Source organism: Mesoplodon mirus (genome assembly GCF_964341445.2).
Source record: "Mesoplodon mirus genome assembly, chromosome: 2".
Classification (NCBI taxonomy): domain Eukaryota; kingdom Metazoa; phylum Chordata; class Mammalia; order Artiodactyla; family Ziphiidae; genus Mesoplodon; species Mesoplodon mirus.
In genome coordinates, this window is record NC_138977.1 from 179,282,694 (window position 1) to 179,300,514 (window position 17,821).

A 17,821-nucleotide genomic window follows, 5' to 3' on the forward strand; every position below is an offset into this window, starting at 1 on the left:
AAAAGAAAAAAATCAATTCAGTGGGAAATTAGGCCCCCCAAAATGAGCATATGTTTTACCTAAAGAGAAATACATATGGCTCTCAAAAGAAAAATAAAAAGATGACTTAAGAATACTCATAATATGAAAAATATAAATTAGAATCATACTGAGATTTTTTACCCATTATACTGGCAAAGATTCAAATGTTTGATTATAGACTTTTTAGATAAAGAAGTAGATTGAGCATACTTACTTTTGTTGTGCCCCACTAAAACAGCAATAAAGAGTTTTTAACTTTTTTGTCCAACTAGGACAAGGAGACAAGATAACAGCAAAAAGCTGTGGAACCTGTGAAGCTCATGGATGAGTAGTGACATTGTAGACCTAAGAAATCTGAATCCCAGGCTAGAAAATGAGAAAGACAAACAGCAACCAGTTTATACTGTAAAATTCCCCAAGAAGCTCAATTGGCAGTAGCAGTTATCTATGGTAGTGAAGTTGAGGAGGTCAGTAAAACCAAGAGGATTGCTTGAAAGTCTGTTTTTAGAAAGTCAGATGCTGTATTAGTTGTGCAATACTGCATTAAGAAATCACTCCCAAACTTAGTGGCTTGAAACAGCAGTTATTATCTCTCATTGTTTCTGTGGGTCAGGACTTCAGGAGTGACTTGACTGGGTGGCTCAGATGTCAGCAGAGGCTGCACTTACCTGGAGGCTTGAGTGGAGCTGGTAGATCCCCTTCCAAGATAGCTCGCTTCCGAGGCTCACAAGTTGGCAGGAGACCTTAGTTCCTCTGATGTGAGCCTCTCTACTGAGCTGCCTGCATGAGCTTCCTCACAGCATGAAGCCTGGCTCCCCCCACACCCCCCAGAGTGAGTGATCCAGGAGACCAAGGTGAAAGCTGCAGTGCTGTTTATGATCTAGACGCAGAAGTGACACCATCACTTCTGCCATATTCTGTTGGTCACAGAGATCAGCCCTGCTTTATGGAAGGGAGGTAAACAAGGACAGGCATACCAGGAGTTGAGAAATTTTGTGGGCCATTTTGGATGCCAAGTACCACAGATGTTGAGATCCCTACTCTTTCTGAATAATGATGTGACTTTCCACCATCTCTCTAACAGAAGGTTAGAAGTGTAGTCTCTGAAAAGAACAAAAATGTTCTCAGCTGTGGTATCCCATTGTTGAGGGTGAGGTATTATAATAAAAATAAGGAGGTAAAGTGAATATTTACATACTAATTTGTGGGCCCCCCCACCCTCCAGAACCCTGCTAACCAAGCATGTTCCCTCTAGATAACATATAAGAAGATTGTTCTTGGGGAAAATCCATCTAGCCCAAGAAAAAAGACCTGAATATTCTGTCTCTAGTAAGTCCAGTGAAATGGCCCAAGCAGATTGTCTTACAGTGAAACCTGTAATCAGTAAGCCCCAATCACATACTAATAGCTGCCAATCAGCCAGGGAAGGGCACTGATCCCTGAGAAACAGGAAACAAATGAGGTGAGTCTTGTGATTGCCCAGCTTACTCCCTGAAGAGAGTTTCTGGCTGCGGGACACAGGAAGAACTCAGGTGTAGCCCAGCAGACACTGAATCGAGGAGATACAGCTGAGAGTCTGGGGAGAGAGCAGCAGCTATAGTTCATAGGTACAGAGTACTGGAAAGGAGAGTTTCACAGAGAAAGAACTCCAGACATCTTCAGAACGTTCCCATAGAATATTCAGCTGAATCTTGATCAGTGTGTTCAAGTGAGGAAACCACCTAAGGCTGGGAAAGAACGGCTGAAAAGATTGAAGGAGGGCTTCCCTGGTGGCACAGTGGTTGAGAGTCCGCCTGCCGATGCAGGGGACACGGGTTCGTGCCCCGGTCTGGGAAGATGCCACATGCCGCGGAGCGGCTGGGCCCGTGAGCCATGGCCGCTGAGCCTGCGCGTCTGGAGCCTGTGCTCCGCAATGGGAGAGGCCACAACAGTGAGAGGCCTGCGTACCACACACACACACACAAAAAAAAAGATTGAAGCAAACAGTATTCAGTGCTCACACAAGACTGGGGATAGTATCTGTTCCCGCCAGCTATGTGACTTGAAAACCTCATAATTCATGGGGTTTTGGTTATAGTACTCAGAAGGGTCTTGCCTCAGTATTGGAGAATAATTAGCCAGCTGTCTGACTTGGGACAAATGATGAGCCTCTGGGACATGATTTTCTCTTTTGTAAAATGGAAACAATAGTACTTACCTCTTAGGAGTTTAATAAAGATGAAGTAAGTCATAAAACACTGCCTGACACACGCTCAACATCAATAAAAATGAGCTATTGTTTTTTTAACATGTATCAACATGCGTAAATATGTAATACATAAGGAGTTTTTTAAAGCATGCTGTAAAATATTAATACAACATACGCCATTTGTGTCCAGAGGAACGATGCTGTTTATGAGTATATACTTTTATGGTAAAGGTATAAATACATAGATAGGAAGGATATAACCACCTTCAGGATAGTGTTTGTCTCTTAGGAGTAAATGAGGGAAATGGAATTATGAGGGAAATGGCTGCAGCTGCAAATATTTTAATGTTTATTTATTTAAAATATATCTAGAATAAACAGCATAATGTCAATATTTATTAAATTTAAATGGTTTACACATGGGTGCCAAATAAATTAATCTCTACCTTCCTACATGTTTGAAACATTTCATAATTTGAAATTTTTAAAAAAGCCTTTGAAAATATTAGAATGAATTAAGAGAACTTGTTTGATTCCTTTTCCATAAACTCTTTTTTAAAATGGAAGTATATTTATTGTTCATTTTGATGCAAAACTACATGCTTACAAATTCAGATGAAAATACATATGTAAAGTAGAAAGTAAATATTCCTACGTTCCCAGCAATAACTATTATATACAACTTGATATATTTCTGATCCTTTTAGACAAGTATAGATACATAGAATTTTAAAACGTTTATAGCTAGGATCATACTTTACATTGCTGTTTTTTGATCTGTTTTTTTCACTTGCCAATGTACCATGGACGTCTTTCCGTTTTAAGATAGTATATAGCTCTCTACCTCATAAACTCCATTTCTGGACATTATTTTAACAGAGGATATATTTTTCTATGATAAGACTAATTTGGATATGAACCCATGTGATGAAGGAAGGATGATAGTGTCAACAACCTCAAGATTTTTCTTACCTTAGAATTTTATAGTTTTAGAATGTTAATGTAGATTATTTTCTGCTTTTTTGAAAGACATTATTGCAAGAGCATCTCAAGCAGACGCCGTTACAATCGTGACTTGGAACAGGATGAAGCATTTATTCCAGTTGGGGAATCATTAAAAGACCTTATTGATCAGTCACAAAGTTCTGGTAGTGGATCTGGACTACCCTTATTGGTAAGCTGAAATGTCATATAAACATGAATGGTTTATTAATACAGAATGTGTTGTCATATGATGGTAGACAGCTTAATAATTACATATTATGGGACTTTACTAGACACACTTTTTTCCCTTCTTATTTAGAAAGATGGTTACAGTAATGCAAGATGAAATTAGTTAAAATAAGAAATATGAAATAAGAAAAATTGAATAGACAAGTAAGGTAGAGTCATAAGCAAGGTTAAGAGAGAAAATGTGGTCATGAAGTGCTATGTAAGTGTTAACATTAGCTCACAGGTTTTTAACAGCCAACTTGAGGAATCAGGTGTAAAATACCTTGCATCTGTAAGGTTAAACTGCTTGGTTGGGAGAAGTATAACTATTTCAGATTCCGAAATCAAAAGGAAGTTACTCCCACAGATCATCTTCATAGAGAGGATACTTCCCTCAATATAATACTATGTTACCGAAACACAATTCATAAAAATGATGTTAAAGTGAGTTGTAAATAATTCTAAGAGAATTATATATATAGAAATATTCAGACTTAGGGGTCAAAGGGACCCTTATAATAAATACTAGATATCTAGATAGATTTTAAATTCTGTGTTTAGTTGGTTTGTTTAAAGTAAATACATTGATCTCTAATTATAAAATTCATTGAATCAGGTAATTCTGTAATTGAATTGGAAAGGACAGTGTGGACAACATGATTGTCTACATAGAAAATCTCAAAGATGATAACATAAAGCTACAACAACCAATAAGTGAGTTTATCAAGGTCATTGTACAAAAATCATTGAATTTATGTACACTGGCTATAAACAATTAGGGATTAAAATTTTAAAAGCACTATCATTTAAAATAGCATCAAAAACATGAAATATTTTGGAATAAACTTAAAATTTATGTAAGACCTGTACACTTAAAATCAGAAAACATGGGGCTTCCCTGGTGGCGCAGTGGTTGAGAGTCCGCCTGCCGATGCAGGGGACACGGGTTCGTGCCCCGGGCCGGGAAGATCCCACATGCCACGGAGCAGCTAGGCCCGTGAAGCCATGGCCGTTGAGCCTGCACGTCTGGAGCTGTGCTCCGCAGCGGGAGAGGGCACAACAGTGAGAAGCCTGCGTACCGCAAAAAAAAAAAAAAAAAAAAAAAAAATCAGAAAACATTGCCAAAAGAAATGAACAAAACCCTTAATAAGCATTAAGGTTTTTAACCTGTTTTTGAATCAGAAGACTCAGTATTAAGATTTCAATTATCCTAAAATTGATTTATAGTTTCAATTCAATCCAAATCAAAATCAGAGCAAACTTTTGTAGAAATTGATGAGCTTATTCTGACAGTTATTTGGAAATGCAGAGGACCTAGAAGAGCCAAAACAATTTTGAAGAAGAAGAATAAAGAGGATTCACTACCTGATTTCTGGGCTTATTGTACAGCTACAGTAGTCAACACTATGTGATCCTGGCATAAGGATAGGTATGTACATCAGTGGAACAGAATACAGTCTAGAAATGGACGCACACATGTGTGATCAATTGATTTGGATGTCAGAGTAATTCAGTGGGGAAAAGAGTCCATTCAACAAATGGTGCAGGAAAAATTGGGCATCCATTTGCCAAAAGGTGAATCTTGACCCTTATCTCACTCCATATACAAAATTACCTTGAAATGGATCATAGACCTAAATGTAAAAACTAAAGTATAAAACCTTTAAAAGAAAATGTTTTAGAAAATTATTGTGACCTTGAGTAAAGATTTCTTAGGACACAAAAGGCAAGAGTCACTTTAAAAAATGATAAATTGGTCTTTCTTAAAATTTAAAACTTTTCCTATTCAGAAGACACTGTTAAGAAAGTGAAAAAACAAGTCACAGACTGGCAAAGGAGTTCTGATAAAGAATTTGTGTTGCAGAATATATGAAGAATTTTTACAACTCAGTAATGAGACAACCCAATTTTTAAAAAATGGACAAACGATTTGAACAGACACTTGCCCAGAGAAGATATAAGAATGGCAGATAAGCACATGAAAAGATGCTCAGCATCATCAGGGAAATGCAGATTAAACACAGTGAGATACTACATGTTCACTAGTATAACAAAAACTGAGAATATTAACTGTGGAAAAGAATATAAATCAGGGCTTCCCTGGTGGCACAGTGGTTAAGAATCCGCCTGCCGATGCAGAGGACACGGGTTCGAGCCCTGGTCCGGGAAGATCCCACATGCTTCGGAGCACCTAAGCCCGTGCACTGCAGCTACTAAGCCTGCGCTGTAGAGCCCGCAAGCCACAACTACTGAGCCTGCGTGCCGCAACTACTGAAGGCCGCACACCTAGAGCCCGTGATCCGCAGCAAGAGAAGCCCACGCACCACAACGAAGAGTAACCCGCACTCACCGCAACTAGAGAAAAGCCCGCGTGCAGCGACAAAGACCCAACACAGCCATAAACAAACAAACAAACAATAAATAAAATTAACTGGAAATCTCATATATTGCTGATTGAAATGCAGAATACAGCTACTTTGGGAAACAGGTTTATAGCTGACTAAAACGTTAAGCATATACTTTTTATACAGTGAAGCAGTCCTGCTAATTGTTGACGGAAGGAATATGCAAACATGTCCATACAAAGACTGACTGTGAATGTTCATAGCAGCTTTATTCATAACAAATTGTAAACAACCCAAAAGTCCATCAGTTGGTAAATGGATAAACAGATTGTGGTACATTCATTGAGTAGAATACTGCTTGTCAGTAAAATGGAACAAACTACTGATCCGTGCAATAGCAACACAGGTAAATTTCAAAGTATTTTATGCTGAATGAAAGAAGCTAGATACAGAGGCTACCTATTGTATGTTTCCATTTATGTCATGTTCAAAACTGTAGGGAAAGAAAAGAGATCAGTCATGCCAGGGACTCAAGGTAGGTGGGGAGGTGATTGACTTTCAAGCGCTAAAGGGAACTTTTCTGGGTTATAGAAATGTTCTGTATCTTAACTGTGATGTTGGTGGTTACATAACTGTATACATTTGTCAAAACACAGTTCTCGAAAAGAGTGCATTTTAGTATATGTAAATTAGACCTCAATAATTCTGGCTTTCTAAAATGAAATCACAAAAGGAATTTGTAATAAGTGATACATAAAGTAAGTCAGTTTAGATGCTCATAAAATCTAGCCCATTTTAACTACATTTCCAACCGGGACCTTAGTGTTGTTTTTTTAATTTAGAATGGCTGCTAATGCTTCTGAAAAAGTAAAGGGAACTGCACATGCAAAAAGATTGAGACAGGAATGAGCTTGAGTGAATTCTAAAAATTGAAACAAGGTAAATAAGAGGGGTGAGGGTAGGGGATTAAAGTCAATGATGAGGCAGGAGAGTTAGGCAGGGACCAGATCATGTAGGGTCTTACAGACTGAGTTGAGTTATTTTTAACTGTCATTTAGATTTTGCTACATGATAAACCACCCCAAAGCTTAGTGGCTTGAAACAACAAACATTTGTTATTTTTCATGATTCTGTGGGTCTTCTGGGCAGTTCTTTTTCTGAATTTGCTCAGCTAGAGCCAAATGGTATAGTTTATGTACATGACCAACAGTTGGTATGGTTTTGCTCATTTTGGTCACAGGGTGCCCTAGAATGGCAAGAAAGGGCAAGCCCCGGTGCACAAAGACTTTTCACTTGTTTTACAATTGCTGTTGTTCTTTTGCCCAAAGCAAGACATGAAGCCAAGCCCAGAGTCTGGAGGAGACTACCCAAGGGTGTGTGTACTGGGAGGGGAATTATATAGTCCATTTTTGCAAACAATCTGCCACATTGACTAACTTGTTATTTTGTGATTTTAGAATATATTGTACATTGTTTCATCTCCTTTTGAATACAGTACAGTCCTCCCTCAGGATCGACCTCAGGGGTTGGTTGCAGGACCCCTTGCAGATACAAAAATGTACAGATGCTCAGGTCCCATACAGTTGGTCTTCCACATCCAAGGATGCGGAACGGATATGGAGGCTGACTGTATATATGTTAATCTTCGAGTTTGTTGGTTGTATGTACCATCCTTTTTGATGGGATGGCCTATTAAACCACTTTCTCAATCTTAATATGTTCTTCTCATTTTACTTTTTACTATGAAGGTTCAGCGAACTATTGCCAAACAGATTCAGATGGTTCGGCAAGTTGGTAAAGGCCGATATGGAGAAGTGTGGATGGGTAAATGGCGTGGTGAGAAAGTGGCAGTCAAAGTGTTTTTTACCACTGAAGAAGCTAGCTGGTTTCGAGAAACGGAAATCTATCAAACTGTGCTAATGCGCCATGAAAACATACTCGGTGAGTACATGTTTGATTTTAGTCAGTTCCATATTCTTCAAGGTTAGTGGGATGCCGGTGGAAGCCTGGCACATGGGCTTTGAAAACATATGTGAGTTCAGTTGTGTGCATTTGGCTAAAGGAAATCTAGTGGAATATACAGTTTAAATACAACCCAGTCCTGGATGGCAACCAACCACTTTCCAGACATGGCTCAGAGATATTTTGGGGTTGGGTTCCAGACCACTGCAATAAAGCAAATATCACAATAAAGCAAGTCCCACAAATATTTTGGTTTCCAAGTGCATATAAAAGTTATGTTTATGCTGTACTGTAGTCTATTAAGTGTGCAGTAGCATTATGTCTAGTAAACAATGTACATACCTTAATTTAAAAATACTTTACTGCTAAAAAATGCCAAACAATTACAATAGTAACATCAAAGACCACTGATCACAGATCACCATAACAAATATAATAATAATGAAAAAGTTTGAAGGTTTGTGAGAATTACCAAAATGTGGCACATGAAGTGAGCAAATGCTGTTTGAAAAACGGCTCCTATAGACTTGTGGCAGGAGTTGCCACAGACTTTCAATTTGCTAAAAACACGGTATCTGTGAAGCTCAGTTAAACAAGGTGTGTCTATATTTACTACCCAGCTGAGGAGAAATAGCAGTGAGTTTCAAAGTGGAAGTAGTATAGTTTATTGGACTTAGTCATATAGTAACAAAAAGCAAGTCTTTTAAGGTAATTTAAGCAATTTTCTAGGGTAACTTGAACTATATGTACCTTTGCCTGTTGCAAATTAAATCACCCCCCTCCCTCATAAGATGTAGCTTCATTTATTATGTTCTATGCTTAGTAGGTCTCTCTCCTCACCCCCATTTACACAGTAGCGAAATAACCTAGGTATGATCTGATCAGTAGGGTGCATAAACTCATCTACCTTCCCTGACTTTCTATTCAGGTACTATTTCCTTGCCCTTTAATTTAGAAAGTGCATAACATGTTGCTAAGAGTATAGTTTCCTATACTAATTATATTCATTTCCTAGCACTGTCCGTAACAGAGTACCACAAACTAGGTGGCTTAAAACAACAGAAACTTAATTCTCTCAGAGTTATGGAGGCCAGAAGTTTAAAATCAAGGTGTTGACAGGGCCATGCTCTCTGAAGGCTTTAGGAGAGGACCCTTCCTTGCCTCTTCCAGATTCTGGTGATTGCCAGCTATCTTCGGCATTCCTTGGCTTGGGAGACCACACTCCTATCTCTGTCTTTTTTGGCACATGGCCTTCCTCCTGTGTGTCTGTGTCCATATTTCCCTCTTCCTATAAGGATACCAGTCATTGATTTAGGGCCCACTCTAACCTAGTATCACCTCATCTGAACTTGATTATATCTACAAAGACCTTGTTTCCAAATAAAGTCACATTTATAGGTACCAGGTGGACATGAATGGGGGGGGGACATTATTCAACTCGGCACTCACCTTTTTCTGAAGAGAGGGAGGAGAAGAGAAAGGAGAAAGAAAGGAGGCCAGTATTGTGAACTTGCTTGTCAGTGAGCCAGGCTGAAAAGGAAAATGTGATTAGGCATTGATGGGCAAGTGGGAGTTGGCTTAGTTAGGAGCGAACTCTTAGTTGAACATATTTAACTTTATTATTATTTTTTTTAATTTTATTTATTTTTGGCTGTGTTGGGTCTTCGTTGCTGCACGCGGGCTTTCTCTAGTTGCGGCAAGCGGGGGCTACTCTTCATTGCAGTGTGCGGGCTTCTCATTGCAGTGGCTTCTCTTGTTGCAGAGCACGGGCTCTAGGCACACGGGCTTCAGTACGTGTGGCGCGTGGGCTTCAGTAGTTGTGGCTCGCCGGCTCTAGAGCGTGGGCTCAGTAGTTATGGTGCACGGGCTTAGATGCTCCGAGGCATGTGGGATCTTCCCGGACCAGGGATTGAACCCATGCCCCCTGAATTGGCAGGCAGATTCTTAACCAGTGCACCACCAGGGAAGCCCTAACTTTATTATTTTAATGGGTCCACTTTTCAGTTTGAAATGAAGAGCCTTTTCCACATTCCTTCTTTATAGTTCTTCATACTTACAGAATCATGTAGATTAATAACATTTCCCTAGGTTATTATATATGTGATCTTTTTCTTAGTCATATTATTATCATTTTTATGATTATCATTAAGATTACTTTAAATTAATTACAAAAGTATAGACTTTTATATGTAAATGACAGAAAAAAAATTTTGGTAACATATTCAAGAGATTTTGTCAGACGAGTTAAATTTTTATTACGTGTAGATTATACCTAAGTTATTCTCAGTACCCTAAATGAGCATTCATTATTCTTCCTAGCCACATCTGATAACTAACCTTTTAAATTCATTAATTGAACAGGTTTTATAGCAGCAGATATTAAAGGTACAGGTTCCTGGACTCAGCTCTATTTGATTACCGATTACCATGAAAATGGATCTCTCTATGATTTCCTGAAATGTGCTACACTAGACACCAGAGCCCTGCTTAAGTTGGCTTATTCAGCTGCCTGTGGTCTGTGCCATCTCCACACAGAAATTTATGGCACTCAAGGAAAGCCTGCAATTGCTCATCGCGACCTAAAGAGCAAAAACATCCTCATCAAGAAAAATGGAAGTTGCTGTATTGCTGACCTGGGCCTTGCTGTTAAATTCAACAGGTGAGTGGTTCTTTACCTATAGTTTTGAAATTATTTCAATCTCCTAAAGATACTTACCTGTTTGTATTTGTATTCAGGACAGTGGATCTCCAAACATGTATTTGTGCTTATATAATTATATAAATTGGGTTTTGGGGGGTTTTTGTCTTCGTGTTTTGTTGTCATTGTGTTTTCTGTTTTTAACAAAAATTACATCCTACTCTACATAATTCTTGATTTCCTACTTTTTATTGTCTTAGACATCCTTCGTTTCAGTATATATAGATCTACTTCATTCTTTTTAACAGTGTTAAGGAAAGTTTTCCATTTTATAGCTGTACTATAATTTATTTCATCTGTGACCGAAGTGATGAGCATTAAAGTTGCCTCCAGTTTATCTCTATTATTTTTAAAATGCTTTAATGAATATTGTATTTTATCCATATATAATATCCTTGAATACTTGTGCAAGTATTTCTTCATGATGGATTGCTAGAGAAGGGGCTAGACAGAGAGTATGTACATATTAAGTTATATTAATAGTATGTTGTAGGTTATCCCTTTAGAAAGCGTGCATCAGTTTACACTCCCATAAACAAGATATAAGTATGCCATTTCTTCATCACTACTTGATATTGTCAATATTTTTAAACAATGAGAATATCAGATTTTTAGAAAACCATTTAAATTGTTTTAATGTTATAATTCTGGAATACAGCAGCCATTTCACATTTCAAAACTCATTTCAGGCCATAAAATAGAAGTACTAGTCCATAATAAAGCAAACATGAAAAAATTTTAATCTTCTTCCATCATTTTACAGTATTCTAACCTGTTGTTTTTATCAGTGGAGTATTTATTGGCTCAAATATTCATCAGATGCTAATTTAAGAAAATATTAAATACATTATATTAATCTCTGCCTCAGAGTAGTTTTCAGAACCTAATAGATCTGGGGACCTAAAAACAAATCACTCATGTCTTCTAACTCTAAAATTTACTCCAAAAATTGAAAAAAACAATAAACATCATTTCAATATGATTATGTAAACGTTACTCACAATAGAGCTAAGTTGGTTGGACCCATAAAGAAATAAAATGTCATCCTAAATCACAAAGGCTCACATGAGAATGATAAAAGCAAATGATTCCTCTCAATTAATTTTCACATTCACTTGTTCTGGGATATAATTATGTACCACTTTTTTAATATTCAGTATTGTTCTCTTTCTTAGAGAGGCACAAAACTTGTTTGGTGACAAAACTTGAACTGATGTGAGGCATTTACTGTCTTTATCCAGCTTAGTATCAATATTCATACTTAGTCTTTCACTGTGTACTTACTAATGATTTTGATTGAGTACTGCTGCAGACCCTGCTGGAGATTTATATAATATAAAGCATATATTTAAAGGGTATATTACCTTTTTAAATCTGAAAGATGCTGAATTTCAAAGTACATCTGACCCCAAGGATTTCTGATAAGGGAATGTAGACATATTAGATAGATAGATAGATCTTTATTTTATTTTGTTATATATATACAGAGAGAGACCCTGACTTTTACAGTATGCGACAAAAATAGATGAGAAGCGATTTTGTTCTTGGCCCTCAACCTGGACATTGTCTGTCTTCTGTTTCAGTGATACAAATGAAGTTGATGTACCTTTGAATACTAGGGTGGGTACCAAACGCTACATGGCTCCAGAAGTGCTAGATGAAAGCCTGAATAAAAACCATTTCCAGCCCTACATAATGGCTGACATCTATAGCTTTGGCCTGATTATTTGGGAAATGGCTCGTCGTTGTATCACAGGAGGTAGGAGTTCAGGTAGCATGTTTCTGGTTATGTTTGTATACTCATAATTCAAAAAATAACAGCTCCAGTTGTATAATTTAGATGTCATGTGTGTCAGGGATCCCCAAGACCCCTCCCCAGTTCTGTGATTTCATTAGGACTCCCAGGACTCAACATACAGTTGTCTTCACAGCTAAAATTGGTTACACTGAAAGGCTACACATCAAAATTAGCAAAGGGGAAAAGGTGCATGGGGCAGAAAGTTTAGAGGAAATCAGGTACAAGCTTCCAAAAGTCTTTTCCCAGTGGAGTCGCTTGGGGTTTGCTTAAGTTACTCCAGCAATGAATTGTGATAATGAGTAAAATATTGTCATCCAGGGAAGTTCATTAGAGATTTAGTACCCAAAGATTTTTTTGGAGGCTGGTCACGTGGGCATCCTCTGCCTAGTATGTATCAAAATTCCAAACTCCTAGAAAGAAAGCCAGGTGTCCAGCATAAACCATATTGTTGGCACAAACAGTCTAGACACAGTGACTTACCTTTTCATTAGTTTTATGAGTGTAGGGAGCTGTTTACCAGGCAAGTTCTCAGACACCAGTCAAGCGCCAGTCTTGCAAGCAGGCCTTTTAAGAATAGCAGTTTCAGGTCTGCTTTATTAACTCTTTTCTGCATATATGTTGTCTTTCTACTGCAGAAAAAAAAATAATAAAAAAAATTAAAGCCTCATTCATTAGTAGAAACAATTGTGTACATAAATAATTAGACTGAAAATTTAGGGTAAGTGAGTGGTTCACCTTGCTTATTTTAAGGGATATTGGTATGTCCAATATGGACAGCTATGGTGGGGATAGAGAAAATAATTAGACATAAAAAAAAGGGAACATACATTTACTATTAAAAGTGAATCATCCACTCTGTAATCTTTTCTTCTTTATGGAGGGATTTGTTTCAGTTCCATAGTTCAGTAGGAGGTACTGAATGGATTGATGGATTTTGTCCAGCCACCATTTTTGTGCCAACTATACTTTCTAACTCACTACAGGAATTGTAGAAGAGTACCAATTGCCATACTATAACATGGTACCCAATGATCCATCATATGAAGATATGCGTGAGGTTGTGTGTGTCAAACGTTTGCGGCCAATTGTGTCTAATCGATGGAACAGTGATGAAGTAAGTGGAATTCAGTCCCCTTAGGAAGTAATTGCTGAGTGTTGCCAACGATATTTACCTACTCACTACATTCTCTTTACTTTTCAGTGTCTACGAGCAGTTTTGAAGCTAATGTCAGAATGCTGGGCTCACAATCCAGCCTCCAGACTTACAGCTCTTAGAATCAAGAAGACACTTGCCAAGATGGTTGAATCTCAAGATGTAAAGATTTGACAGACAAATAATCATGAGGAGAAATTCTAGACTGCAAGAACTGTTTTCATCCAAGGAACGGGTGGAATTAGAATAAGGATGTTAACTTGGTTCTCAGACTCTTTCCTCACTACACCTTCACAGGCTGCTAATATTAAACCTTTCAGTACTCTGTAGAATACAAGCTGGGAACTTCTAAACACTTCATTCTTTATATATGGACAGCTTTATTATAAATGTGGTTTTTGATGCCTTTTTTTTATTGGGTTTTTATGAACTGCATCAAGACTTCAATCCTGATTAATGTCTCCAGTCAAACTCTGGGTGCTGAATTACCTGTTCATAAAATGGTGCTTTCTGTGAAAGCCTTAAGAAGATAAATGAATTCAGCAGAGGTGGAGAAATATACACTTTTACCTTCTACCTGAGAAAATTTAATCTATTTGTATTCTACCTTTGTAAACAGCCTATGGATCATGATCTGTTTGGGATACTGCTTAGTTTATGATAGTTTGTCATGCCTTGATAATGGTGTGTGTGTATGTGTCTGTGTACATATATGCATACCAGAATTCCTCTGCTGCCATTTGAATTAGAAGAAAATAATTTATGAATTCACAGGAAGATATTGGTGGCTGTTGGTTTTGTGCTTTAAAAGTGCATTATCTGACCAAGATTTGCCAATCACATAAAAGCCATTTACCTTGCAAGTGAGCTAGCTTCTCCACCAACTTTATTTTTTAACATTAAAGTTGATATAAAGGCCAAAAGGAGTTTAAAGTGTATGAAAATTTGGACTGTTTTCCTCCCACCACAAACTTTTTTTTTTTGTAATTATTATTTTTGTCATGAAAAGCATCCTATCCAAAGTTGGAACTTCCAATGCCATGAACCTTCTAAAGAAAACACTTCTTATTGAAGTGAATACTAATTACTGCATTTGATAGCAATTTAAGTGCCTATAACTATGTTCTGTATTCTTTATTCTCAGTAACTTTTAAAAGGGAAGTTATTTATATTTTGTGTGTAATATGCTTTACTTGCAAAACACCTGCTCCTTTACAACCATATTTTATGTATGTACATACATTCATACTATAGAAACCAGCTCATGTGTACCTCATATACCATCCTTAAGGGAAAAAAAATTAAAAGATCTTCAGAAAAAAAAAGTTGTAAAGTAGAACTACATGTAAATTTTCAGAATTAATTCAAAATAGTATATCAAGTCTAGGACTTTGTTTAAATATCAAGAACTAACCATAGGTATAGACTTTCATTAAGATGCCATCATCTCAATTCTCCTTTATGAAAGGATCCTCCAATTAGGGATTTCTGTCTCAGAGTTAATATACATTTGTCAACAACTGTTTTAGACATTTAAATCATTTGAGATTTTTGGTTTTATGATTTCTGTTCCGTAAGTTTGTGAAGACAGTGAAGAATCAGGCAAAAAGTTCAATATCTAGTCAGTACCTATATCTATACCATATAGCTGTTATTCAATAAAATGCTACATATTTTATGGATGCCTTGTTTCCCCAAGGAGTAATTCTGATCTACTTAAACTTACTATACTTCTGTAATGCCTTTTAAATATTAATGTCTTATTCTGAAGAAACAACTCATGGGTGCATGAAGTGAGACAGTTTTCTTGAATATAGCATAAAATAAATGTGATTATATCGCAACATAGTTAAAAAAATCTTTAAAGGGGAGGAATCAGAGGATGTATCCATCCATTGCCATAAATGTGACTGACATTTAAAGGATGAAATGCTTACATATTTGTCTATACATCAATCACAAATTTGAGACTTGCTTTAACAGTTTTGACCAAGTTTAATAATTTTCATCTTACATAACTCAAGCTTGAAGTGTTCATCAAGATAAGTAAATTTATATATTGATATTTATAGTACCCAATAACTTCCTGTTTGAGAACGTTTTCCCCATCTCTGTACTGAGAAGTACAGGTATTTTAATCTAAATTTCCAAGTGATTTAAGAATACTTATGGGCTCTAATCTACTTAGTGTAAGGTTAACCTTGATTTATTTTTTATTTGATAAACTATAAATCTTGAAAATAATTTGTCATCTTAATAAAAAAATGTAAGGAAAGGCAAATTCTATTCTTAGAAATGTTAAAATAGTATGTGGAAGCAGACAATTGCAGGTAATATATAAGTACAAGAGCATTATGATTTTTTAAATTAAATTGATCTATTAAAAGTGATGTCAAGAAACTTGTTCAATAAAAATATTTTCTAATATTACACGTTCTTTTAAAAGCAAATGATTCGGGCTTCCCTGGTGGCGCAGTGGTTGAGAGTCCACCTGCTGATGCAGGGGACACGGTTTCGTGCCCTGGTCCGGGAAGATCCCACATGCCGCGGAGCGGCTAGGCCCGTGAGCCATGGCCGCTGAGCCTGCGCATTCGGAGCCTGTGCTCCGCAACGGGAGAGGCCACAACAGTGAGAGGCCTGCGTACCGCAAAAAAAAAAAAAAAAACAAAAAACAAAACGAATGATTCCATTTTTGAAATCCTAAAGTCGAAAAAAAGTTGCATGAAATCTATTTTTTCTCTCCTTTTATTCTTACTCTTAAATTTCTAAGTTCATATCTAAAGAGTAAAAGAGGAAGTATTACATAGTACCATAAATAATAATTTGTAAAACCCTGGAAGCCATTATTTGGTCCTGCTTACAACTTAGCATCTTAAAAATGTGTAGCTTCTGTCTGTCATCCCTTTAAATAACTGAAATATCAAAACAAACAAAAAACCAAAACTACCTGAATATAACAGAAGTTAATCCTCCCTCAAAGAAAATTCTCCTTATGAATTCTCTTTATACTGGTAAATATCAATATCTTTAGAATTAAAGGCATGCATGCTAGGAATTGGCTTCAGTGTGTCTATTCTAAGCTTTCCCTGTGCTTTCTTATTGGACAAGTTTCTGAAGCATAAAATTCAAATCTGGTTTCTCTGGAAATGTTTTCACAAAAGATATTTCAATCAACATTTTGTGTTGCCTTTCCAATTTCAGGAGTGTTTTTGAGCTTAGAAAGCGACCTGTAGTTTTTGAAAATTATGTTTTCCTAGAATGTGCCAGATTTTTTATTTATTCACTCTAAAAAATATTCAGTACCTTTTTTCCCCAGATGCTTTGCTTCTGTTTAGAACAAAAATGCAATACAGTGTTTAAAGAATCATGCATCTCTAAGTTGGCCCAAGATCAAATTTGATATTGAATAATTTATTCCAGGCAAGATTGTATAAATTAAATTATTTATTTTTCTTTTCATACACGTTTTGAAATGTTTCTGAATATCTAAAATAATTTCAACAGCAGAAATACAAATTGATTTTTTTAAGATTGTTGCAGCTCTTGTACTGTTTAAAAGTGGTAATATTTATTATTTGCTTGGGTCAGATGTTAAAATAGCAGTGTAGCAGTTCATCTTCTTGCCTCAGTGCTATTATGAGGGTCACAGTGAAAACTGCAGAGAGCTGATACATTCATAAAGAGCAGATTAAATCTAGGGCAGCATCACATGAAGCTATGTGTAATCATCCTATAAAGAAGGTATGTGAATACTGCTTTTGCAAAGGATTAAATATATTGTAATTTTAGCTTGTGCTCTGTACTATGCTTTCAATGGAATTATTTAAGCCCTTTTAGTGACTCTTGTCCTTGCCCATTTAAAAACTAAAATGTAGTATATATTGTATAAAATGAAAGTATCATAGCTTAATTAGGAAAGTTGTACATATACGCTGAAAGAAGGTTAAAAACAAGCAGTTTTATTATGCATTTGTAAAACACCAAAAATATAGATCCATCTTTGATATGTAACACACTAAATGTATTTTGTACAGCATCTGGTTTAAAAGGTGCCTTATTAAGTTTACCATTATTTGCTTTGTTCTATATATAGATTACATCCAGTGTATCATTTTTAAGTAAATAACCTTATTTTAGTATACTTTAGTGATGTGTTTTGTGATACTCTGCTTGGACTATATTGTGTATCAGAAGTCACCTATCCAGTGAAATTTTATAACAAATAAGTATACATACAGATGTCCCTGAGATGTGCATTTCAGCCACCAGAAACCCAGTGTGGACACAGGGCAGGTAAGTGGCCACACACTCTTTCCTTTGTGAAGATAGAGAAGTTATAATAGTTATATAAGCCTATTATAGCCAAGGGTTATTTTCCTTTAAAAAAAAAGAACAAAACATTTTTTCTAATTCTAAAAATATGTACTCATTGCAGAAATTTTGG

The 17,821-nt window shown here is 36.5% G+C and overlaps 1 protein-coding gene across 3 annotated transcripts in view; it reads left to right on the plus strand.

The window, feature by feature from the left end:
- The window catches only part of BMPR1A (bone morphogenetic protein receptor type 1A), a 151,212-nt gene extending 133,694 nt beyond the window's left edge, over positions 1–17,518 (plus strand). For all 3 annotated transcript variants that reach the window (XM_082629949.1, XM_082629948.1, XM_082629947.1), the window contains 6 exons: positions 3,239–3,383; positions 7,515–7,707; positions 10,090–10,387; positions 12,010–12,185; positions 13,208–13,338; positions 13,426–17,518. In XM_082629949.1, the coding sequence (XP_082486075.1) occupies positions 3,239–3,383; positions 7,515–7,707; positions 10,090–10,387; positions 12,010–12,185; positions 13,208–13,338; positions 13,426–13,551 (1,069 nt within the window). In that variant the 3' untranslated portion in view covers positions 13,552–17,518. The remainder of the gene's footprint in view (positions 1–3,238; positions 3,384–7,514; positions 7,708–10,089; positions 10,388–12,009; positions 12,186–13,207; positions 13,339–13,425) is intronic.
- The last annotated feature ends 303 nt before the right edge of the window (positions 17,519–17,821 follow it).